This window comes from Eschscholzia californica, unplaced genomic scaffold, assembly GCF_041429995.1.
Source record: "Eschscholzia californica isolate CP2 unplaced genomic scaffold, dmEscCali1.0.p SCAF_1, whole genome shotgun sequence".
NCBI lineage: Eukaryota > Viridiplantae > Streptophyta > Magnoliopsida > Ranunculales > Papaveraceae > Eschscholzia > Eschscholzia californica.
In genome coordinates this window covers 82,658,087-82,676,034 of record NW_028238198.1, presented here as the reverse complement: position 1 = coordinate 82,676,034, position 17,948 = coordinate 82,658,087, and the positions used below count along the sequence as shown (strand labels likewise).

Genomic DNA, 17,948 nt, shown 5'->3' with positions numbered 1-17,948 from the left:
TGGCTCCACATTTTTCTTAAAATTTTCTTCTGACCCAATGCAACCCCATCACAACTCGACCTTTGCAAACTCTGGAAGACTGGTAGGGCCTCATATACAAAGTAAGCTTCTAAATCTCTCTTTAAAACTACATATTGATCTACTTTGACATAGTTCCAACCAGGAGCAAGAACAAGAAGAGAAAGAGATTCAAATTTACAAGAGGAGAAGACTCAAAATGAGAAACTAACAAAAAGGAGTGTAAAAATGGCAGCATTAGAAGAGATGCCATTTTATCTGGGTTTCTTTTCGTATGCAGTACAAAGATATGAAGTTTTGATCTATAGTTGAATTTGGTTAGGAACTGTTGGTGTAGTTCTAACTATATGCTTTCTGCACCTCTCGAAAATACTATCGTATATGAGATCAAATTGAACTCCTGCTCGCTCACGATTCACAATGAAAAGTATGTGATCGCCTTCGACAATCTTGTAATACCTAGATCAAAAGTGAAAACCAAATACCGTTTTAGTCTTTCTAATGGAATCATGAACTAGTCGAATGAAAAAGCATAGAAGCACCAGAAAACGACGTCCACATCGGATATTAAATAAGGAAGTATGAAAAGAAAGCAATACTAAGTAGTATACTAGTATGTAGATAGTTGGTATTGTGATGATAAAGGAGAACAAACCAGATTCCTGGTTGCAGAGGCTGGCAATCAGAGTCATTTTCGACAAAACGGCTAGGATGCTCAGTTGGGATTTGAGGATGAGTCATTGATATTGTGTTCAATGCTCCGTCATTGTCTCGCCAATCTTCATCCCTGTTACAGATTCTTATCAGAGTTGTAACCAAGTTGGACAAACTTCAACTAGAAAATCATCTTTCAAGAATATCTAATGAGCTAAGTTATCCAAGATTTTATATAACCAACAGGCTAAAACTAGTGGAGCCTATTGAATCCTAAGAGGTTTCATCCAGAGGCCTCCTGTTATTGGTTTGCGTCATTGAGCACGAAAAAAATCCACGGGCCATTAGGTAAAAATCTCACCGAGTTCACTTGGGAGTTATTAGATCCCAATAGCAGCATTGAACGTTAAATGCTTAAAGAGTACGCTTAAGTAATTAGGTGGTGTTTTTCTTCTGATCTGAAATCTGACTCAAAAACTGAATTGACTAGAGTCAGATTTCAGATTTTTTATGAATAGTGTGTTGGACTCTTGGATAACTTTCGAGCTGATTTTGGGTCACACTGCAATCATAAATAAAATAAGTCCCAACTAAGATTTCTTTCTCTGAAACAACCTACAATGGCTAATATGCTCCTCATTTGAAACTAGTCGGACTCAGACTCTTCAAGTTCAGACAATTCAGAATCAGGCGAGTCAGACTCCGACAATCAGAAAAATCATCATCTAGCTGAGTTTGCTTGTGATATATTTATCATAAGATCAATAAACAAACCTGTATCCCTTAAAAGGAGGCGGTAGGTCCGGAGGGTGAGACCACTGGCTCATCTGTAGGACTCTGATGAAGAGCAAAGGGTGGATATGAAAAATGCTAGAAGGTATTGTAATACCCATGATCTTCTTAGTCCTTTTTGTGGCATAACTGAAATAGAATGTATTTGGGAATGTCTTGATATGAGAGTTGAGTCTCATCGATCCCTGAATTGTTAGGTCTGGGAGGATCCAATCTCCTGAAGCAAATGGACCGGTATTACCCAAAAGACAATCTACCAGACCTGAAATGCCTGATTTCTTCCATGACATATTGAAATGGTCGAACCCGAAGTTGTAGTATTCTTTTATCCATGAAATATCAAGCCAATCATAAATTATAACGCCTAAACGACATAGTTGAAGAAGACATATAGGTTTCATTGATCTTCCATCATCCGGTCTGCAACGAAAAACTGAAATTCATTTACAGCGTAAAATGAAAGTTTAGAACAAGAACACATAACTTCAAATCTCACTCACTGCATTCCATCTAAGTAAGTCCTTGTCGTTCCATTAAATGCGCCCGACAAAGAAGATATGCTCAAAATCCAGTTCTCGGAAGTGTTCTCGTATCCTTCAAAAGCCTAATAAGATTGTATAGTATAGTCTTTAAATGTTGGTTATCCATATACTAATATGTAAATCTATAGATGATCCCCAGTTTTCAGAAGTTGCAAACCTTGTCAGCTAGCATTTGCTGCAATAAACGAACGACTTGACCTCCTGCTGAATGTCCTACGAAGTGAATCGGATGATCTTCATCCCATTCAGGATAATTTCCTGAAAGAGAAAGGAAAGCAATTTGAGTTGAATATCCCAATTTCTAACCAAACCATTGATAGAATGTAGAACTTTTGATAGAACTAAAACTTCGAATTTGGGTAATCTTCAATTATTTCATGGTAATATCCAAGTTATAATCAAACCCATGAAACAAAATGCTTAAATTTAGTCAATAGAAAATTTAGGTATTTGATCATCAAACCTTGTTTATAATCTCTTCCAAACTGAGAATGCCCATAAACCTTGCTATGTTCTTCGCCATAATCGACCTGTCCGCCTTTCAAATAATAAAACAGTTCACGAGCTCTGGAATTCGAAAACCCCATTAGACTTCAAAGAAGACAGAACAAAAGCAGATAACAGAAACGAAAAACAGAGAATAATCCGTTACCCACCTATCATAAATGCTGGTTAATGATCCTAAATCAGGAACAAGAACATGTTCATCCTTCTTCTCAGCTCCAGCAAAATAAGATAAACCTCCCAATCTCTGCAAACAAAAGAGGGGAAAAACCAGAAATCCATTATTAGAACCCATGAATCAAAAAATGAATTTAAGAGTTGAAAATGTGAGAACCCATTTCTTACCCCTTTACCAAATCCGAAAATCCCATGAACTAAAACGATTGGAGGTAACCCATTATAAGGTTTTACAGTTTCACCAGAAGATAGATCATTATCATTATCATCTTTAACCCTTTTATTGGAATTAGGTTTAAAACATAAATTTAAACCTTGTGAAAGATCTGAAGCTACAGCTGTGCTAAAAATGTAAAACCCATATAACAAATGAACTATTGAGCTCACAAATAGCTCTGATAATTGAAGCACTGTAATCCACAATCTGATCATCTTCTCTCTCTCTCTCTCTCTTCTTCCTTTTTGAATGAAACAATAACAAAATTTGTATTCAAATTAGAAATGTAAAAAATCAGAGCTCTCTGCTTCTCTTTCCCTTTCAGAATCTGAAAAAGAAAGAAAAGGAGGCTCTTTTCTGCAAAAAACCTCTCTCTCTCTCTCTCTTTCTAGAAAATAATTTCAGAATAAAAAGGAAGGAATTCAATTCATCATCAATCTTTTGTGGGGATTTGAAGTTGGGTTTTTTTTTTCCAATTTCAATTCTGGTGGGCTCCTTTCACATTTTTATTTTGTCCTCACAAGTAATCAGAGGTTCTCCTCTCTCTTCATTTTCTCTCTTCATTTTCTCTCTCTGTATAATCCATATGGCAGAGATGGTTGGATTTCGTCCACGTGCCTATATACAAATCGCTCCAACAAGTAGTAAAAACTTTTAATTGGATAAACATATATATCCTCTAAATATGTCTATTATACTCCCGGTAGTATTGTAGTTAAAAAGCTTCATGTCCTACATGATGCCACATGGCATATATGCCGGACCCACTAGATCTGTATTAATCTTGACACGTGTCTTGAATCTAGTTAGCCGGTCCAATGGTTAATCGAACCAATCAATGTGTAATGACAAGAACCAGAAAGGGATGGTTGAGTAGAAATGTACAGCTGCGAAGTGTATTATCAAACTTTGATATGTGGATATTATTGGCTTCTATTCCTCCAACGTGGATGAGTTGGATCATTGCTGGAAAATTGGAAATTAAAGACGGGATTGACCAGAGCCGCATCAATTCTTTATGGCTGAGTTTTTTTTTTTTTTTTTCTTGTTCTCTGTCATTACTCAGTACAAAAACGAAAATAGAAGTCTGTCAGATAGAAATTCGACATGAATCCTTATCGAAGATGTGGTGGACAAACTATATTAAGACAAAGAAAACTGACAACACAGTTGTTACAAAAATACATCGTTATCCATTACATATAAAGATGTAAAAAGTAGTATATCGATCTGATATCCAATGGTTGATCTCGATAATAGAATAATTTTACTAATTCTTGTCGTTGGATGTAAGATTTTCTCTTCAGATGTACTTGGATAAAAGATTGTCCATATTTTCAAATATTATAATTAGATCTTGCACTTCATACAATTTAATTTGAATATTGAGAAGTGGTAAAAGAAAAGGCAAAGTGGAAAGAAATCGTTTCTATATAATTTTAACGAAACTTATTGTAGCTGACAAAAGATTTTTTCACAAGAATACGAAAATCAGGAGAAGGTACTGACGAGGATGACAAAAGGTGACTTGGATGTCTAAATTTTAAAAACAAAGTTTCTTGTAAGAGAAAACAACCAGTTGTTTGTTTTGTTCCAAAGAGTATTTTCGAGAAACTAATTGATTATATCGTCTTTGATTTTACGTATGACAGACTATTTTGAAGCTTAAACCAAAAATGTCACACCCAAAAGTTTGGATATATTAAAGTGTTGTTAATTTGTGTATGTAGCATACTTTCTCATTATAAATCAAGCAAACAAAAACTCAGAAATGTGAATATTGTTTAAATTTGTTTCAAACCATTTACTAAGATTCTCAAATATTATTTGTCTTCTACTTTGCAATTTCATTTTGCTAAATTTGAAGTTGTATATTTTTGAGGTGGTTTATTTTTCAAGAGTTACTTGCATGAAAAAAATAAATATATGCAAGTGCTATTGGAAGAAACTTCTAGAGAGAGGGAGAGAGAGAGTGTGAGAGAGAGAGCATGTAGGATTTATGATATTGGAGGTTAATAGATGGATGGGATTATGGTTCAACTTCAAACAGAAACCCACACTCTAAATGGTGACCTACCTCACTCAACTACCATCACTCCACCTAACTACACAGGCAGGAATTTTAGAGAAGGAAACTATTTTTGTACTCTTTTGCATTAGCTTTTATTTTGTTCATATTAGATCCGAGTATTTTTTTTCGTTTCACTAGTACATGTTATGCACTCGACTCGTCTTTATAGCGGAGTGATATCTAGTTACGTTATACGTATACCACTATAAAAAAGGGGCATATCAAATCTTCTTTTAGGTGATAAAAAGTAGATGCACTAATGAGGGGGAATGAGACATAACTATAATCGACAGACTTGGACAACTTTAGCTTTATATACAAAAGAGTTCAAGTGAAGGACCCTCTTTACCTCTTCCATATAATTAGCCAAAATTAACAAAATGGAATCAGTCCCATTTTTAACTAAAGGAATAACAAGAACGTATTACTAACAAACTTTTAAAAAAAGTGGATTTCCCATTAGAAATAAAGTAATTGCTCTCAAGGCTCAAGCAAGTTCACAAGTCCACAAAGAACCAACTAAATTTAGTACACGTTAGAAATTGGGAATTTGTTTATCTGTCAGTTCACATTATCTTTTTATGATGAGAATCAATGAGTACCGAACTCTTTGGGTAAATTTTCTTTTGCCGTGCACGCCCAACCTCCACTCAACTTCATAGTCACATGCAAAACATAACCAAAATGCCATATGATGGTGCAATGCATCTAACCAGACTAATTCGAGCTCATAATGGATTTGTATGGGTGAAGGAGACCAGGGATCTGACCGCGTGCCTGTGGAAGAATGAGTCGGCGACTCATAGGCAGTGGCTTGGTTAAGGGAACCCACCGGAGCCGTAGCGAAAGCGAGTCTTCATAGAGCAATTGTCACTGCCATGGACCCGAACTTGGGTGATCTATCCATGACCAGGATGAAACTTGGGTGAAACTAAGTGGAGGTCCGAACCAACTGATGTTGAAGAAACAGTCATGTCCAAAGTATAATGTTTTTAAGTTAATGGCCTTTTTGCAGAGCCAACAGGCAGTGATATCAAGGGAATTCATATTCCAACTTACACTCCATTTGTAGCTCAGGTAAACCAAAAGTTGCAATAAATTATAAATCTAATCAGATATATGAGAGGTGACTAAATCAGTGGGACTCTTACTTAAAGTACCGAAGGTACAATCGTAGAACTGGGTTTAAATTCTTGAGATTCGCACAAATAGTTGATAAGAATATGTGATCAGAATATCGAAACAATGCCACATAAGTTGTAAATAAAACTCTAACTACCATGTTTCAAAATTTTAGGATCTAAATTCAAACCAAAAGTTAAATAAACCAATATCTACATAACTATTTCTTCAATACCCAGAACTTAAAAACAAATAAAATTAACAAAAACTCAAGCCAAAACTGAAACAAGTAACAAGCTCAATTTCTAGGATGAAAAATGGTTGAATGTGGAGAAATAACACTATCCTTCACTAGTTTGTTAGAGTTATTTGGATCAGGAACCCATCGAATTTCACTCATATTAGGAGTCTCAACAAAGATCATTGTAAATTCTCCAACTTTTTCAGTCTTCCCTCTCTTTCCTGCTCTTAAGATGAGATTATTCCTGTTATATGAAAAAATTCCATTGGTAAGACGAATTATATCACCTGGTTCAAAAGCATCACATTCAGAACCCCATAATTGGAAATGAACTGAAGCAGTTTCATCAGCAACTAATGCCAAGATTGCCTTTTCATGACCTTCTTTTGATGATCTTGTTTCTTTCTCTAGTAATATAAATTGTGTGTTTATGTTGTTTTGAGCTGCTGGTACTATATCTTTCAAACAAATCATCTTGGGTAATGAAGACATAGAAAGGGAAAAAGTTCAGTCAGGCATTTTATCGAACAGGTTGTGAGCAGTTCTTTGGAAAAAAATCAAGAAACTTGTTGGTTTTGGTTCTTCTTACCTAGGAGGGTTCTGTGTGCTCGATTTAGGGTTACAGAAAAGGGCTTCTGGAGTTTTCTAGAATGAAATCTTGGAAGGTTCTACAGGTCAACAGCAAAGAAATGTTTTTGCTCCACATTGAGAGAGCCTGACCTGACTAACTTGTGTCTGTGCAAGGCCCGGACAAGGTCATCCTATATATCTCCTCAAATCACTTTAACCATTAACATAGGTCACGTCGGGATAGCCAATGATTACGAGGGACTGGGGAGACAAAAGGCGCGGGTAGGGGGATCCTAGTATACTAGGGCCTTCTTAAGCCCGTGAGGTCTTGTGTCGAGTCTTGGTGGAAACAGTTTATCACCAAGATTTATCTCATGTAATTTAGACACTAAATAAAGTCTCTTTAATTATTGGTCTCACTTAGGCGGTTATCGTGTTTACCACATCTTAATGATGTATCAATGCCTTGTAACGACTAACGTATACCGTAGTCGATTTCTCAAAAAAAAGAAACATGCTGAAATTCGTGAAAGAAGAAATTTAGACGCATGGAAATTGGAAAATGAGATGGCGAGAAATAGATGAGGTGGAGAAAAATAGAACTGAGTTCAACCAGACAAGTTTAGACGCATGGAAATTGGAAAATGAACCCTAACTACAGTTAATTTATGATGTTAACTTGTATGATCTTCGTTTTCATCAAAAAAAAAAAAAACTTGTATGATCTTCAAACAGTATCCAAAAGCAAGTGTAATCAAAGTGTAACATTAAGAAGAGACAAATATGGGAAGGTAGCTCAGTTGATAATTTAACTTAAAAGTTAATGAATCTTTTACAGTGTTTTCTTGCAACAAAATGAAGGGCGAAAAGGTACCATGAAGACCCAAAAAAGAAGAAAGAATTGATCAAAATTCTTCTTCCTAGGTTAAAGTATAATTTCTTCTACTGAGGTAGTAGAAGAATATTGGTGGAATTCCAAGCTACTCTCATCACTCCATTAATGGCTTCAGCTTCACTGAAAGTATTACCTGCCGAGTCAGACGGATATGGCAAGGTCGTCCACCTGTCAACCTTAAGCTCGATAATATCGACGATAAAAATCTTTGTTTCCTCCAAACTCTGGTTGTTCCATCTACCTTTAACTTGATGAATTCTTCCTCTACCAATCTCTTTCCCCCCTCTATCTGTCAATGCTACATACTGACCTGGCTCACGGCGTAAAAAGCTCAATAGTGAACAGTTCATCTGCTGCAAGCTCTGATGGGTTGCCAAATCAGCTAACCCTGTGCCTGTGGTGGCATTCTCAGAACCCTCGCTGCTTCCTGTTCTTCTCAGTTTTCCTCCTCTTCTTGAAGTTCTTGATGGAACATAAAATTCTTCACTAGGGCTCGCAGGTGGACTTTCGATTGGTGAATCGTAGAACTGAGACCCACTTGGCTTGTCCGAACAAGCATTGTCTCCCTCAGATGGTGTGTGAGCTTCCTTGGCTACCCGAGCTAGCTTTGCTTTTCGATTGTTCAGCCTGTCGAATAATGTAACCCACACACAGTCACCTATATTTATTTTCGAAAGCAAACCTGTTGAAATATATGTAAGGAAAAATGCTGGTGGTAACACGTCTCTCCTTTTTGGTCATACTTCTATTTCCAGCAATCTTCAGTACATTAAAGACTAAGTGAAAATAAAGGATCTGATAACTAAGACGGAGTCGGATGTAGTAATGATATTTAAGTGTTGGTATCACAACCCCATAACCCCCAGAAACAACCTTCACTCACTAGCCCATGGCAGTAGACTAGTGATATAGATGTACTTTAGACGGGGGGAGGTAACCTAAAACGTAATCAAACTGTAATACTACAGTACAATCTTCGAAAAAAAAGAGTGCTGCAGAAACTGCTACGTATATAATATATATATACATATTATGTCGAAGGAAATGTCAATACAATAACATGGCAACGACGATTCTTACCAGTTTTTTAGCTGAGAAGGTGTTAGCTCAGTACCCTGAGAAAAACAAAGATAAAACTGATTAGGAAAGAGAACAAGTCATTACAATGTCCAGGCTAGAATCAAACATTGTTGAACCAAACAGAATTATTTAGACATTGTACTTACATGAACACTTAATTTATCAGCCCATGACTGCAATAAAGCTGCATTTCGTTGCATTTCCGGCTCATCCAAGAGGGCATGCTCAATTAGCTTAATTTGTGCATCATTCATGATGTTTCTCTTCCTTTTTCTTCTTTTCTTTTCTTCACGATTCGCAGATTTACACCTTTGATTTTCTCCAACAACTCCACTATCATCAATATGCTTGGACAATTTTGGAAAATCACCATTTTCAATCTGATTGAGGGAAGTTTTACATATGGTGGAACTAGAATCTGATCCACTGGTTTCAAAGTTTCGAGCATCCTTGTCAATCTCTCTCAAAGACTCAGATGCAGTCCTACTGATCACACCTATACCCTTGCTCCTACCAAGCTCCTGTATATCATGTTGGTATGGTAAGCTCTCAGATGTTTCCTCCTTCAATTCACCACTCTTCACTGTGAGGCCTGAAGCTACTTCCCACTGAATTCGATCTACTTTATGTGTTAGAGGTGATTCAATATACCCATTACTTCGAAGAACCCCCTTTAAGAAACATTGTTTACAAGATTAAGTTATAGAAAAGAGGCACAACCTACGAATAGATAACTCGGGTCATAGGTCAGGCACTCAGGCATGGTATAGCCCACCCATCACTAATAAGGTACAATCTGCCAACTCATTGTTTAACTGATAAGACAACAGATAGCTCAAGGCCGCCTTATGAAATTCTGATAATTCAAGTTATCCCTTGGAAACTCGATGTTTCACTCCAATGGAAGTAATCATCTTTATTATTGACTTGTTCTTTGATTAGACATCAAAAAGTAAAGGGAAGTTTCGTATTATTTTCTGTTATAAGGAAAAACAAAAGCAGATAATTTCTTTTGAAACTCTTCTCATAATTATGAGTTACACTACTTATAAATCATAAGTCTACCGACAAGTCCCCAACATTCTGGAAGTTGCGACAAGTACCTCGGACTACTTAGATTAAAGATCCATAAAGAGCGAAGTTTCTTTGAATTGTTAGATATAGGAAATTTTCCTAAAATTGACACACCAGAAGGTGAATGTGAGAAAGTTTCAGAATTGGTTTGAGTATCAAGTCCGACCATCATCTCATCTTGGTGAGTATATGGAAAATGATTTAAGTTCTAAATTCAAATTCTGGTATTCACCAGCATTACTATTTTGGACCTTGTAAAGTCCTGAATTTATTCCATCAAATTTATCGAAGGTGCAGTTATATCATACAGGCCAGCAATTAAAACTACAGTGGAAGTACTAAAATATTGCATAACAAGGCTTAGAGGGCCACACGGAATAACAATAGCAACGCTTGAGATGCTTACCTGGATATTAGCCTCAGGTTTTGAAGGAAACACAAGCGATTGTAGTTGTTCGGAGATGTTACTGGATAGAAAATTAAAAACTAATTATAATCAAATACTCAATGAAGATATAGAGTGCTGCTAAAACTAACTCTAGCTCATACCGAAGCTACAAAATTTCAGTGGAATTTTCTGAACATTCTGAGTTAACTTATGATTTGCCAGTGCATCAGAAGACTATATAACGTCGAATTAGATAATGACAAAAAAAGGGAGAGTGTCAGTGAGAGGTTTAACTCACCTTAAGAGATCCACATCCTCCTCATTTAAGAAATTAGGAATTAAAGATGATGCTCGACCCAACAAGGAAACTGCAATTATATATGAAAGAGTTCAGGAAATAAAACAATAATTTAAGTTATATCTTTTCAAAAACATCGGAAGATAGATAGTTACAGAGGTTCTTGCAAACTCTTGCAGCTTTTGGGGTATCAAAAGTTGATGAAAACCCGGATCTAGGTTGCTCCATATGCAAGCACTCGAGAAATTTGTTGAAGAATAAGTTCCTATCCTGCTCTGAGAATTACAAGAAAGAGCTTAATGAATAACCGACAAAATAAACTGGTAAAACGGACACTAGTTTCTGCAATATATCCACAAAGTATAACATAAGGCTCACCTTCACAAATCTCAGGAACAAAACAGTGAAGGTTCGCAATTACTTTGACCAGCAATGATGTTTTCTGCTGTGCATAAGAAGTATGTGGCACGCTGACAACGGTTAAACTACATTTTGTATCTGTCTCATTTAGTTGGATAGATGTTCCAGTTCCAACCGGAAGTGAAACTAAAACCGCTCCAGCTGCCACAAATGGGTCATACACAAGAGTGGCGTCTTCTTCCATCAATGGAGTATCCGTAGAACACCAAGAGGGTATGAACTCTTCATGAGGCAGTGATAGAATTTCAGCTAAAATGTGGGTCTGGAAAGTGAGAAACCAAAATTATATAGAGATTAAGTTTCACGAATTTGTCAATAGATGAAGTTACAACTTACAAGGTAAGATGGTAAAAGAATATAACATGGGTTCGTGTTCAATTGACATCACCTACTGGCTACTGATACTTGCCTTTTACAGTATAGTGTGAAACTGCAGAAATTAGGTCATAGGTTGGTTATTTCAGGAGTTTACCAGTCGTAGAGTTGAGGTTAGCAGCTTATGTGACTATTTTCTTGTTATTTTTGGCGAGATCATTAAGCGGACTGCTAAATGAAAACTTAACTTCTCAAAAGAGTCAAAACTTCCTCAAGTTCTGTCCAATTTCACATCATCTTTCTCTTATTCCTTTATTTATTTTTTCCTTTCGTTTTTCATCTCATTCCTTCTCTGTCTCTTCCATTTTCTTCACGCAAGGCTTCACATGGTGGTGAGTCAATTTGAGGTCAATCTAGTTACAGGATATAATAGCTAACGTTCTCCGAGACAGTGGAGATAGCTGCGACCCAGTTACATGTGTGTGTGTGTGTGTGTGTATATATGTGTGTGTGTGTGTGTGTGTGTGTGTGTGTGTGTGCTCGTGATCTGTCATAAGGTTTAGTCATCAGTGAATTACTTACAGCTTTTGCGGTAATGAAATGTCGAAAGTTTGAATCGTCAGAGAAGATATCAACTAGACGCATCGAGTTAAGAAGCAGAAGGCCACTACAGTAACCATTCCCGTTGCAATCATCAACATGCTGGACTTCCACGCAGTAAGCATTCTTTAGTAATTTGAGAACCTACACCAGAAAATCAAATTCAGTTTGAAGTAGCTGGTAATGACTCATCGGAAACACCGAAGCAAGCAGTTCATAATAAATGGAAGATAATACCACTAGGAATATTGAATCAGTCCACTTGAACGATGTACAAAAAGAAGCAGTTCCATCAAGTAGAAGCAGTTTAATGTCGTCTTACATAATATAAGCGATGCCTAAATGGAAAATTGTAAGAACATTTACCGTTACTTTGCACAAATGGAAGTATCAGACAATCAGTTACATGCATGCATACATCATAGTCGCATACTACTTGAAAGTCTTAACATAGGAGATCGTTCTTATTGATTCATCACAAACATCTGATGGAACAGATATATTCTTGATTGAAAAGATAGCAGCAAGTGACCCAAATAAGAAGCTTACCCAACACATAAAAACTAGATGGGGTCCCCTATAATGCATGTACTACCAGTATATGGTATAACATTAGTACATGGCCCTTCGTTGGTTAGACGATTAAGCTGAGTTACTGTCAATATGAGCCATTCCAACAGTCTCTGAAAACTATAACAACTAACCTCTAAAGCAACGGACTTCGCCAATTCCATGCTGCGGTCAGAGCTGGCAACCTCGTCAAGGTAAGAAACACTTTCTGTGTCACAGAGTTGCAACAACTGCCACAAAGAGTAACTTGAGTTGGGATAAACCAAGGAGTCCTTTCATAAATAACATCATCAAAAGGAAAAGACAATTTAGACCACGTGCCAGGTCAAATATCTTTTTTCTTCCACTAAATTTGTTAGTTTCATAGAGTTCCAACAACGCAGCTTTAGACTTACAATAGAAAGGACTTTAGACTTTAGTCTGGATACAGCGGCCACAAGATTCACAGACTCGTTAAGAGGTGGCGGCATTCCTAACTTCAGAACTGCTCGAGCTAGTGAAAGGATTCCCTCACTTTCACATAGTTCCTGCGATATGTTCGCTGTTTTCAGCAAAATGATATTATAATATATGAAATATTGGCATGGTCTAAGAAATCCATTTGATAGGCCAATAAACAACTTTACTCATCAAGAATATTACGGTCTACCCGATGAACAATCCATGGAGAATATATGTTAGCTAACACATTATCTGACGAGGTAAACAAAGATCTCTTCATATTAACCTTTTATTTTTGCTTTTATTTTTATGGTTCTGCCAATATATGTATTATATAATGTATATATGTATAACTCCAAAACGCGAAAAAATTAGATTTTCTTATATACCTTCTTCTTGAGTAGACGCTCACAGAACAACTTCTGTTGACACAAGGAATGAAGAAATTGTATGGAGGCCTCGCACTGTTGGCAGAGAGTGAGTGCTATATTTTCAGCAGCTGAAGGACTATATTTCCTACATACTATATCATTGTTTAGTGCTCCGAGCTCGATCTGGAGAAACTTAATGTCAACGCGCACAGCTTCAAAAGCTACATCCATAAATACATCAACCTGAGACAAAAGGCTCTAAAATCAGCTTCCTACGAATAGTATGATATGGAAATGAAGAACGGCAAACAAATAATAAAATAACCCACACGGCACAAACAACGAGTAAATGAATACAATAAAATAAAAAAGCGGATTCCAGACATGTGAGAGCTTAACCCATGAATTGTGCAAAATAGGCTCACGTTAAAATAATATTTTCCCCAATATATTTTTTGTAGTGAACTATATTTAAAGTTTTCATCAATCAAAGTAGCAAGCCCAACTTACTTTAGGATGTTGAAGTAAAACATGTACAAGATCTTGCCACTGAGAAGAAATATATCCTGTTAAAAGATGAAAACTGCAAGCTACAAGTGCTGAATGCACAAGAGGAAGCCAATCTGTATCATAGTTTTCCTATAACAGAAAACCAGATCTGATAAGAGTCAACATATAAATAAGAAGGTATGTAGACCCAGTAAGAGAGATGAAGAACAACCTCAGCATAACCTGCGAGAATGATGAGCATATAAAACACCAAGTCTATAATCTGTTCTGTTACTTTCACCTCGTCAAGCAAAATCTGGCAGGCAAAAACAAAATAAGAAACATCAATGTGTGCCTATTTTTTTATTTGAATAATTTGATTGAATTAAACAAAAAGGGGGAGCATTTACAACACCGCTAGGGGCGAAGTATAAAAAAAGCCAAAAAGATAACAAGAAAAAAAGAAAGAGTCCCAATTCTCCACCATGTCCATGAAGGTTACGTATCAAGCCCAAACATAATTTGATATGTGCCTATTATTATCTGACTTTACCAGTATTTACTTGAAATGCTAAGCTGGTAAAATCTATGGTTTTAGCTCAGGTCAAAGAAGTGGGAGAAAGTGCAGGAACTGCATCACTTACCCTAGACAAAAGGTTCCTACAACTTAAATCAGAAATCGTTCTGATCATATATCCGAAAGAGCTATCTATGAAAACCTTAGAGACTGCATTACTTTTTTCTGCCAATCCAGAATATCTTATTTAGTGAATACCTAGAATCATCTGATTGTGGTATTGCAATAAGATATCCAATATAAATTTATACGACCCACCAAAGTAGTGATGATCAACTGCTCATGCTTGAAAATGGCCAACAAGTACTAATTACTCGGTATTATGTCTTGAAAGCCCATTATTAAATTTGATACGATGTGAAAAGGAAAAAAAGGGCAAACTAAAGTAATACTTTAACAATTATGTGTATGCTAATTACTGATTCAGATATGATGGTGTAGGGCAGAGGATTCAAGTAGAAAAGTCTAAACATTGAGATGAATGAAGTTGATATTGTGCCATATCATTTATCACTCTACTCAGATACGAAAGACATTTGATATCAAGCTGGTATATCCGATATGAACAATATATTATATATTATCTACTAACTGATTTGTAGAAGTATCCGATATCGACTACTTGGCCAGAGGATCCGCTCCAGTAAATTAAACGAAACTAACACTACACCCCAGAAGCAACCCTAATAAACTAGGAACAAATAAGAGAAACAAGCAACCAAGATAAGTATTTGTCGATCAATCAAACATACATAGAGTACTGTGCAAATATTTTGTAGCCTATGGTTCTTTCATATGGATAAAATATCTTTGATACGTCAACTATAGTACAAATTCCTTGCTCTCCTACAATCTTGAATTAAGATTCAAGAAGACAAAATAGTAACATACTTGAAGAAGCAACAATATATTACTCTGAGCAAATAATATCTTACATTATATGATTTAATCGAGTGTTGGCAATATTAACTTCGGAATATTCTTCAGTGCAAAAGAAATTAACAATAGTTCAAACAATTGACCTGTTCAATTTTAGTATGCCGAGATGCAAGGTCGGATAAGGAGTGTAAAAGCCGAAAACCACACAACAAGTATCTCAGTCGCACTTCATCTCGACCAGGTGAGACAAGAACTGCCATAAGATGCAAAGGCAGAGACCATGCAAGTCTCTCCCCATCAACCTGAAACAAGAGACTAATCTCATACAACCATTTCAAGGAACTTGACAAAAGTAGGAGAAGGGCATCAACAAAATGCATTACCAGAACCAATGCACCTTCCTCATTATAGCATTGTAAGGTGAAGTTGTTGGAGTCCCTTAGTAACTTATTAAGCTCTTGTGAACCAATCCTGTGTAACTCTTCCACTGCTGAACTTAAGTCAATGGCCTAGCAATAAAAAAATCATGTCGGTATGCCCAAATGAATGCAAATAAAATAATTAACCTGACTGAATACAGTAGGGGAAAAAACAAGCGACTGTGCTGCCGAAATAAAGAACATATCGTAATATATGAATTGATTTAGAGGTACATTGGATCATCATAAATACACTTTCAATTGAAATCATTTTAGACTTTCTTAAGGTACTCAAAAAAATTTCGTAACAGAAGTTTCCATATAAACTTCCATGAGGTCAAATATAAACTATATAACACCATAAAAAGTTTGAAAAGATACTAACTTGATTGTTGCATGTGTATTCCTCCTTGGCATGCCGCATATTTTCGTATCTAAGACCAGAAAATAACAGTTAGACATGAGACTGAGAGATGAAAACAAAACACAGTAATCCATAACACAACATAATTCCTTTTTTTTAAACCATAGACGATGTACTTTCAAGCAACATATAAATTATAAACTACAGAAAAATAGATAGCTGAATCACAAACATATAGGGCCGCAATCTCAAATAGATTGTGCAAGATCCCCTTTGGAGCAAACTCTCACCTCCATGTTACCACTTCATCCATTGGCAAGCCAAGCTGGATAGGCTTTCTACTATAAGATAAATGGCAAAAACAAAGTGCCAAATATAGCATAAAAGACCATATCAAAAACTGCCTGCTTAAACTGTTTCTTCTGCTCACGATTCAAATTCATCATATTATCTAAAACTATAACCTATAACTGGAAATTAGCCCATCAAATCAGGCATTCAGAGTCCTCTCTGATGTGATTCTAACATCTAGTGAATCAAAAGTTAACCTAAATCATGTATATATAAGACATGCAACAGTGTGAATAATATGATTTTTTAGTGAAATCAAGTGATAAAATAGTTAGAATTTTGTCAACAAGATGAATTTTTTACCAATCCTGGGTAATCCAGATGATATTACTGAACATGCATGTCTCTCTATTTAGGACTGCATGAACAATATCTAGAGAGAGAGAGAAAGAAAATAGATAAATTCCAACATTAGAGTTGGAATATTAATCTGAGAACAAAAATTATTCAAAACCCATAACTTCAAGCCCTAAAATCGACAAAACCCATTAACCAATCATAGAATCATACTAACATTTGCAAATAAAAACCCAAACCCTAAAAAGTACAGAAACTTCCATCTGTTGCACTAAAAATATAAGAAATACATAAACAACTTAAAAAAATAGAAAAACAAGTAGTTAGAGATTACCTTGAGAGATTTAAAGATAAAAGAGTCGAAGAAGGTTGGAATCGTCTTTGAAGATCTTGAAATCAAAACGAGAGCGGGAAAAGCGAGAAGAAAACCGATAAGAGTTCCCGGTTTTTTCACTATTGAGATAGACAGAGAGAGAAAGAGAGAGAGAGATATAAATAAAGAGAATAGAGAGAGAGAGAGAGAGAGAGAGTAAAAGGAATTACGTAGAAAAAGTAGAGAGGGGAATTGAGGGGAAATGTTTGACTGTGTTCATAAACGTTGCTGTTTAATTCATAAAGTAGAGAATCAATACGATCTGATAAGAACAAAATTACTCCGTCTATAATCCATCTAAATATATTATTCGTGCCTAAGTTCAATAATTCTAGTTTTGTACTTGTATGTGAACGAAACTGGACCTTACGCATTGCAGAATAAGTGCACTACCAACTGAACTAGCATAATATAAGTCCTACATGTAAAGCTCCGTATACACACAATGTGTAAGGCTACATGTGGGGGGATTTTTGTTGGTTGAGCCTTACTAGTGGTTAGGTAAGTTGGCTTGGTATAACCACATTTGACTCCAGTTGTGGGTTAATGAATATGATACTACCCGTATATCGGTATATCGACGAGGGTTGCGGGTAACGGATCAAAGTCTCTGGACCAAGTCAAAGTACGGAGGGTGTGCCAATAGTGATATTGCCCATAACACTTCCCTTGCCGTCATTTGTAGGCGTTCTATGTACGCCACGAGAGGCGCCCCTGAGCATCCCCTATTTTTTAGGGGCGAGCAACGGTCAACCAAACTGACCAGACCAAATTCGATCAAACTGAATCGAACGATTTTAGACCGAACCGAACAATATTCGGTTCGACTTGACTGAAAA

General features: G+C 36.2%; 3 protein-coding genes across 7 annotated transcripts; all 3 read right to left on the bottom strand.

The window, feature by feature from the left end:
• Positions 1-85: 85 nt before the first annotated feature.
• Positions 86-4,800, bottom strand: LOC147570016 (uncharacterized). Its single transcript, XM_086656600.1, has 8 exons — positions 2,856-4,800; positions 2,663-2,757; positions 2,470-2,573; positions 2,164-2,264; positions 1,965-2,068; positions 1,447-1,884; positions 674-805; positions 86-477 (listed from the first exon to the last, which is right to left on the bottom strand). The coding sequence occupies exons 1-8, from the start codon at positions 3,117-3,119 to the stop codon at positions 321-323; spliced, it is 1,395 nt and encodes a 464-aa protein (XP_086512726.1). The 5' UTR covers positions 3,120-4,800; the 3' UTR covers positions 86-320.
• A 1,435-nt stretch (positions 4,801-6,235) lies between these two features.
• Positions 6,236-7,422, bottom strand: LOC147570015 (Nucleic acid-binding, OB-fold-like protein). Its single transcript, XM_086672544.1, has one exon. The coding sequence runs from the start codon at positions 6,828-6,830 to the stop codon at positions 6,396-6,398; it is 435 nt and encodes a 144-aa protein (XP_086528670.1). The 5' UTR covers positions 6,831-7,422; the 3' UTR covers positions 6,236-6,395.
• Positions 7,423-7,692: 270 nt separating this feature from the next.
• On the bottom strand, positions 7,693-17,388 carry LOC147570014 (sequence-specific DNA binding transcription factor ATNDX). Of its 5 annotated transcripts, none has more exons than XM_086656577.1 (17): positions 17,071-17,388; positions 16,110-16,158; positions 15,689-15,814; positions 15,449-15,607; positions 14,082-14,165; positions 13,871-13,999; positions 13,379-13,603; positions 12,944-13,075; positions 12,683-12,778; positions 11,961-12,122; positions 11,022-11,325; positions 10,799-10,918; positions 10,644-10,713; positions 10,364-10,424; positions 9,030-9,554; positions 8,884-8,918; positions 7,693-8,430 (listed from the first exon to the last, which is right to left on the bottom strand). In XM_086656577.1, the coding sequence occupies exons 2-17, from the start codon at positions 16,146-16,148 to the stop codon at positions 7,851-7,853; spliced, it is 2,847 nt and encodes a 948-aa protein (XP_086512703.1). In that variant the 5' UTR covers positions 16,149-16,158; positions 17,071-17,388; the 3' UTR covers positions 7,693-7,850. The 5 variants fall into 5 exon arrangements, with proteins under 5 accessions (XP_086512703.1, XP_086512704.1, XP_086512707.1 ...); XM_086656578.1 differs by having other exon boundaries at positions 9,030-9,491; positions 17,071-17,349; XM_086656581.1 differs by having other exon boundaries at positions 7,693-8,485; positions 9,030-9,404; positions 17,071-17,349.
• Between the last annotated feature and the right edge of the window lie 560 nt (positions 17,389-17,948).

What these genes read in the sequence shown, in the direction of transcription:
- LOC147570016 (XM_086656600.1), bottom strand. Translation starts at nt 3,119, where the DNA reads ATGATCAGATTGTGGATTACAGTGCTTCAATTATCAGAGCTATTTGTG. An exon ending in ACTTACTTAGATGGAATGCA is followed by an intron (nt 1,885 to 1,964) that starts GTGAGTGAGATT and finishes TTTTCGTTGCAG; the next exon opens with ACCGGATGATGGAAGATCAA. An exon ending in CCTCCTTTTAAGGGATACAG is followed by an intron (nt 806 to 1,446) that starts GTTTGTTTATTG and finishes AATCTGTAACAG; the next exon opens with GGATGAAGATTGGCGAGACA.
- LOC147570015 (XM_086672544.1), bottom strand. Translation starts at nt 6,830, where the DNA reads ATGTCTTCATTACCCAAGATGATTTGTTTGAAAGATATAGTACCAGCA.
- LOC147570014 (XM_086656577.1), bottom strand. Translation starts at nt 16,148, where the DNA reads ATGCGGCATGCCAAGGAGGAATACACATGCAACAATCAA. An exon ending in CGAAGTCCGTTGCTTTAGAG is followed by an intron (nt 12,123 to 12,682) that starts GTTAGTTGTTAT and finishes TTTCTGGTGTAG; the next exon opens with GTTCTCAAATTACTAAAGAA. An exon ending in AACCTGAGGCTAATATCCAG is followed by an intron (nt 9,555 to 10,363) that starts GTAAGCATCTCA and finishes TGTTTCTTAAAG; the next exon opens with GGGGTTCTTCGAAGTAATGG.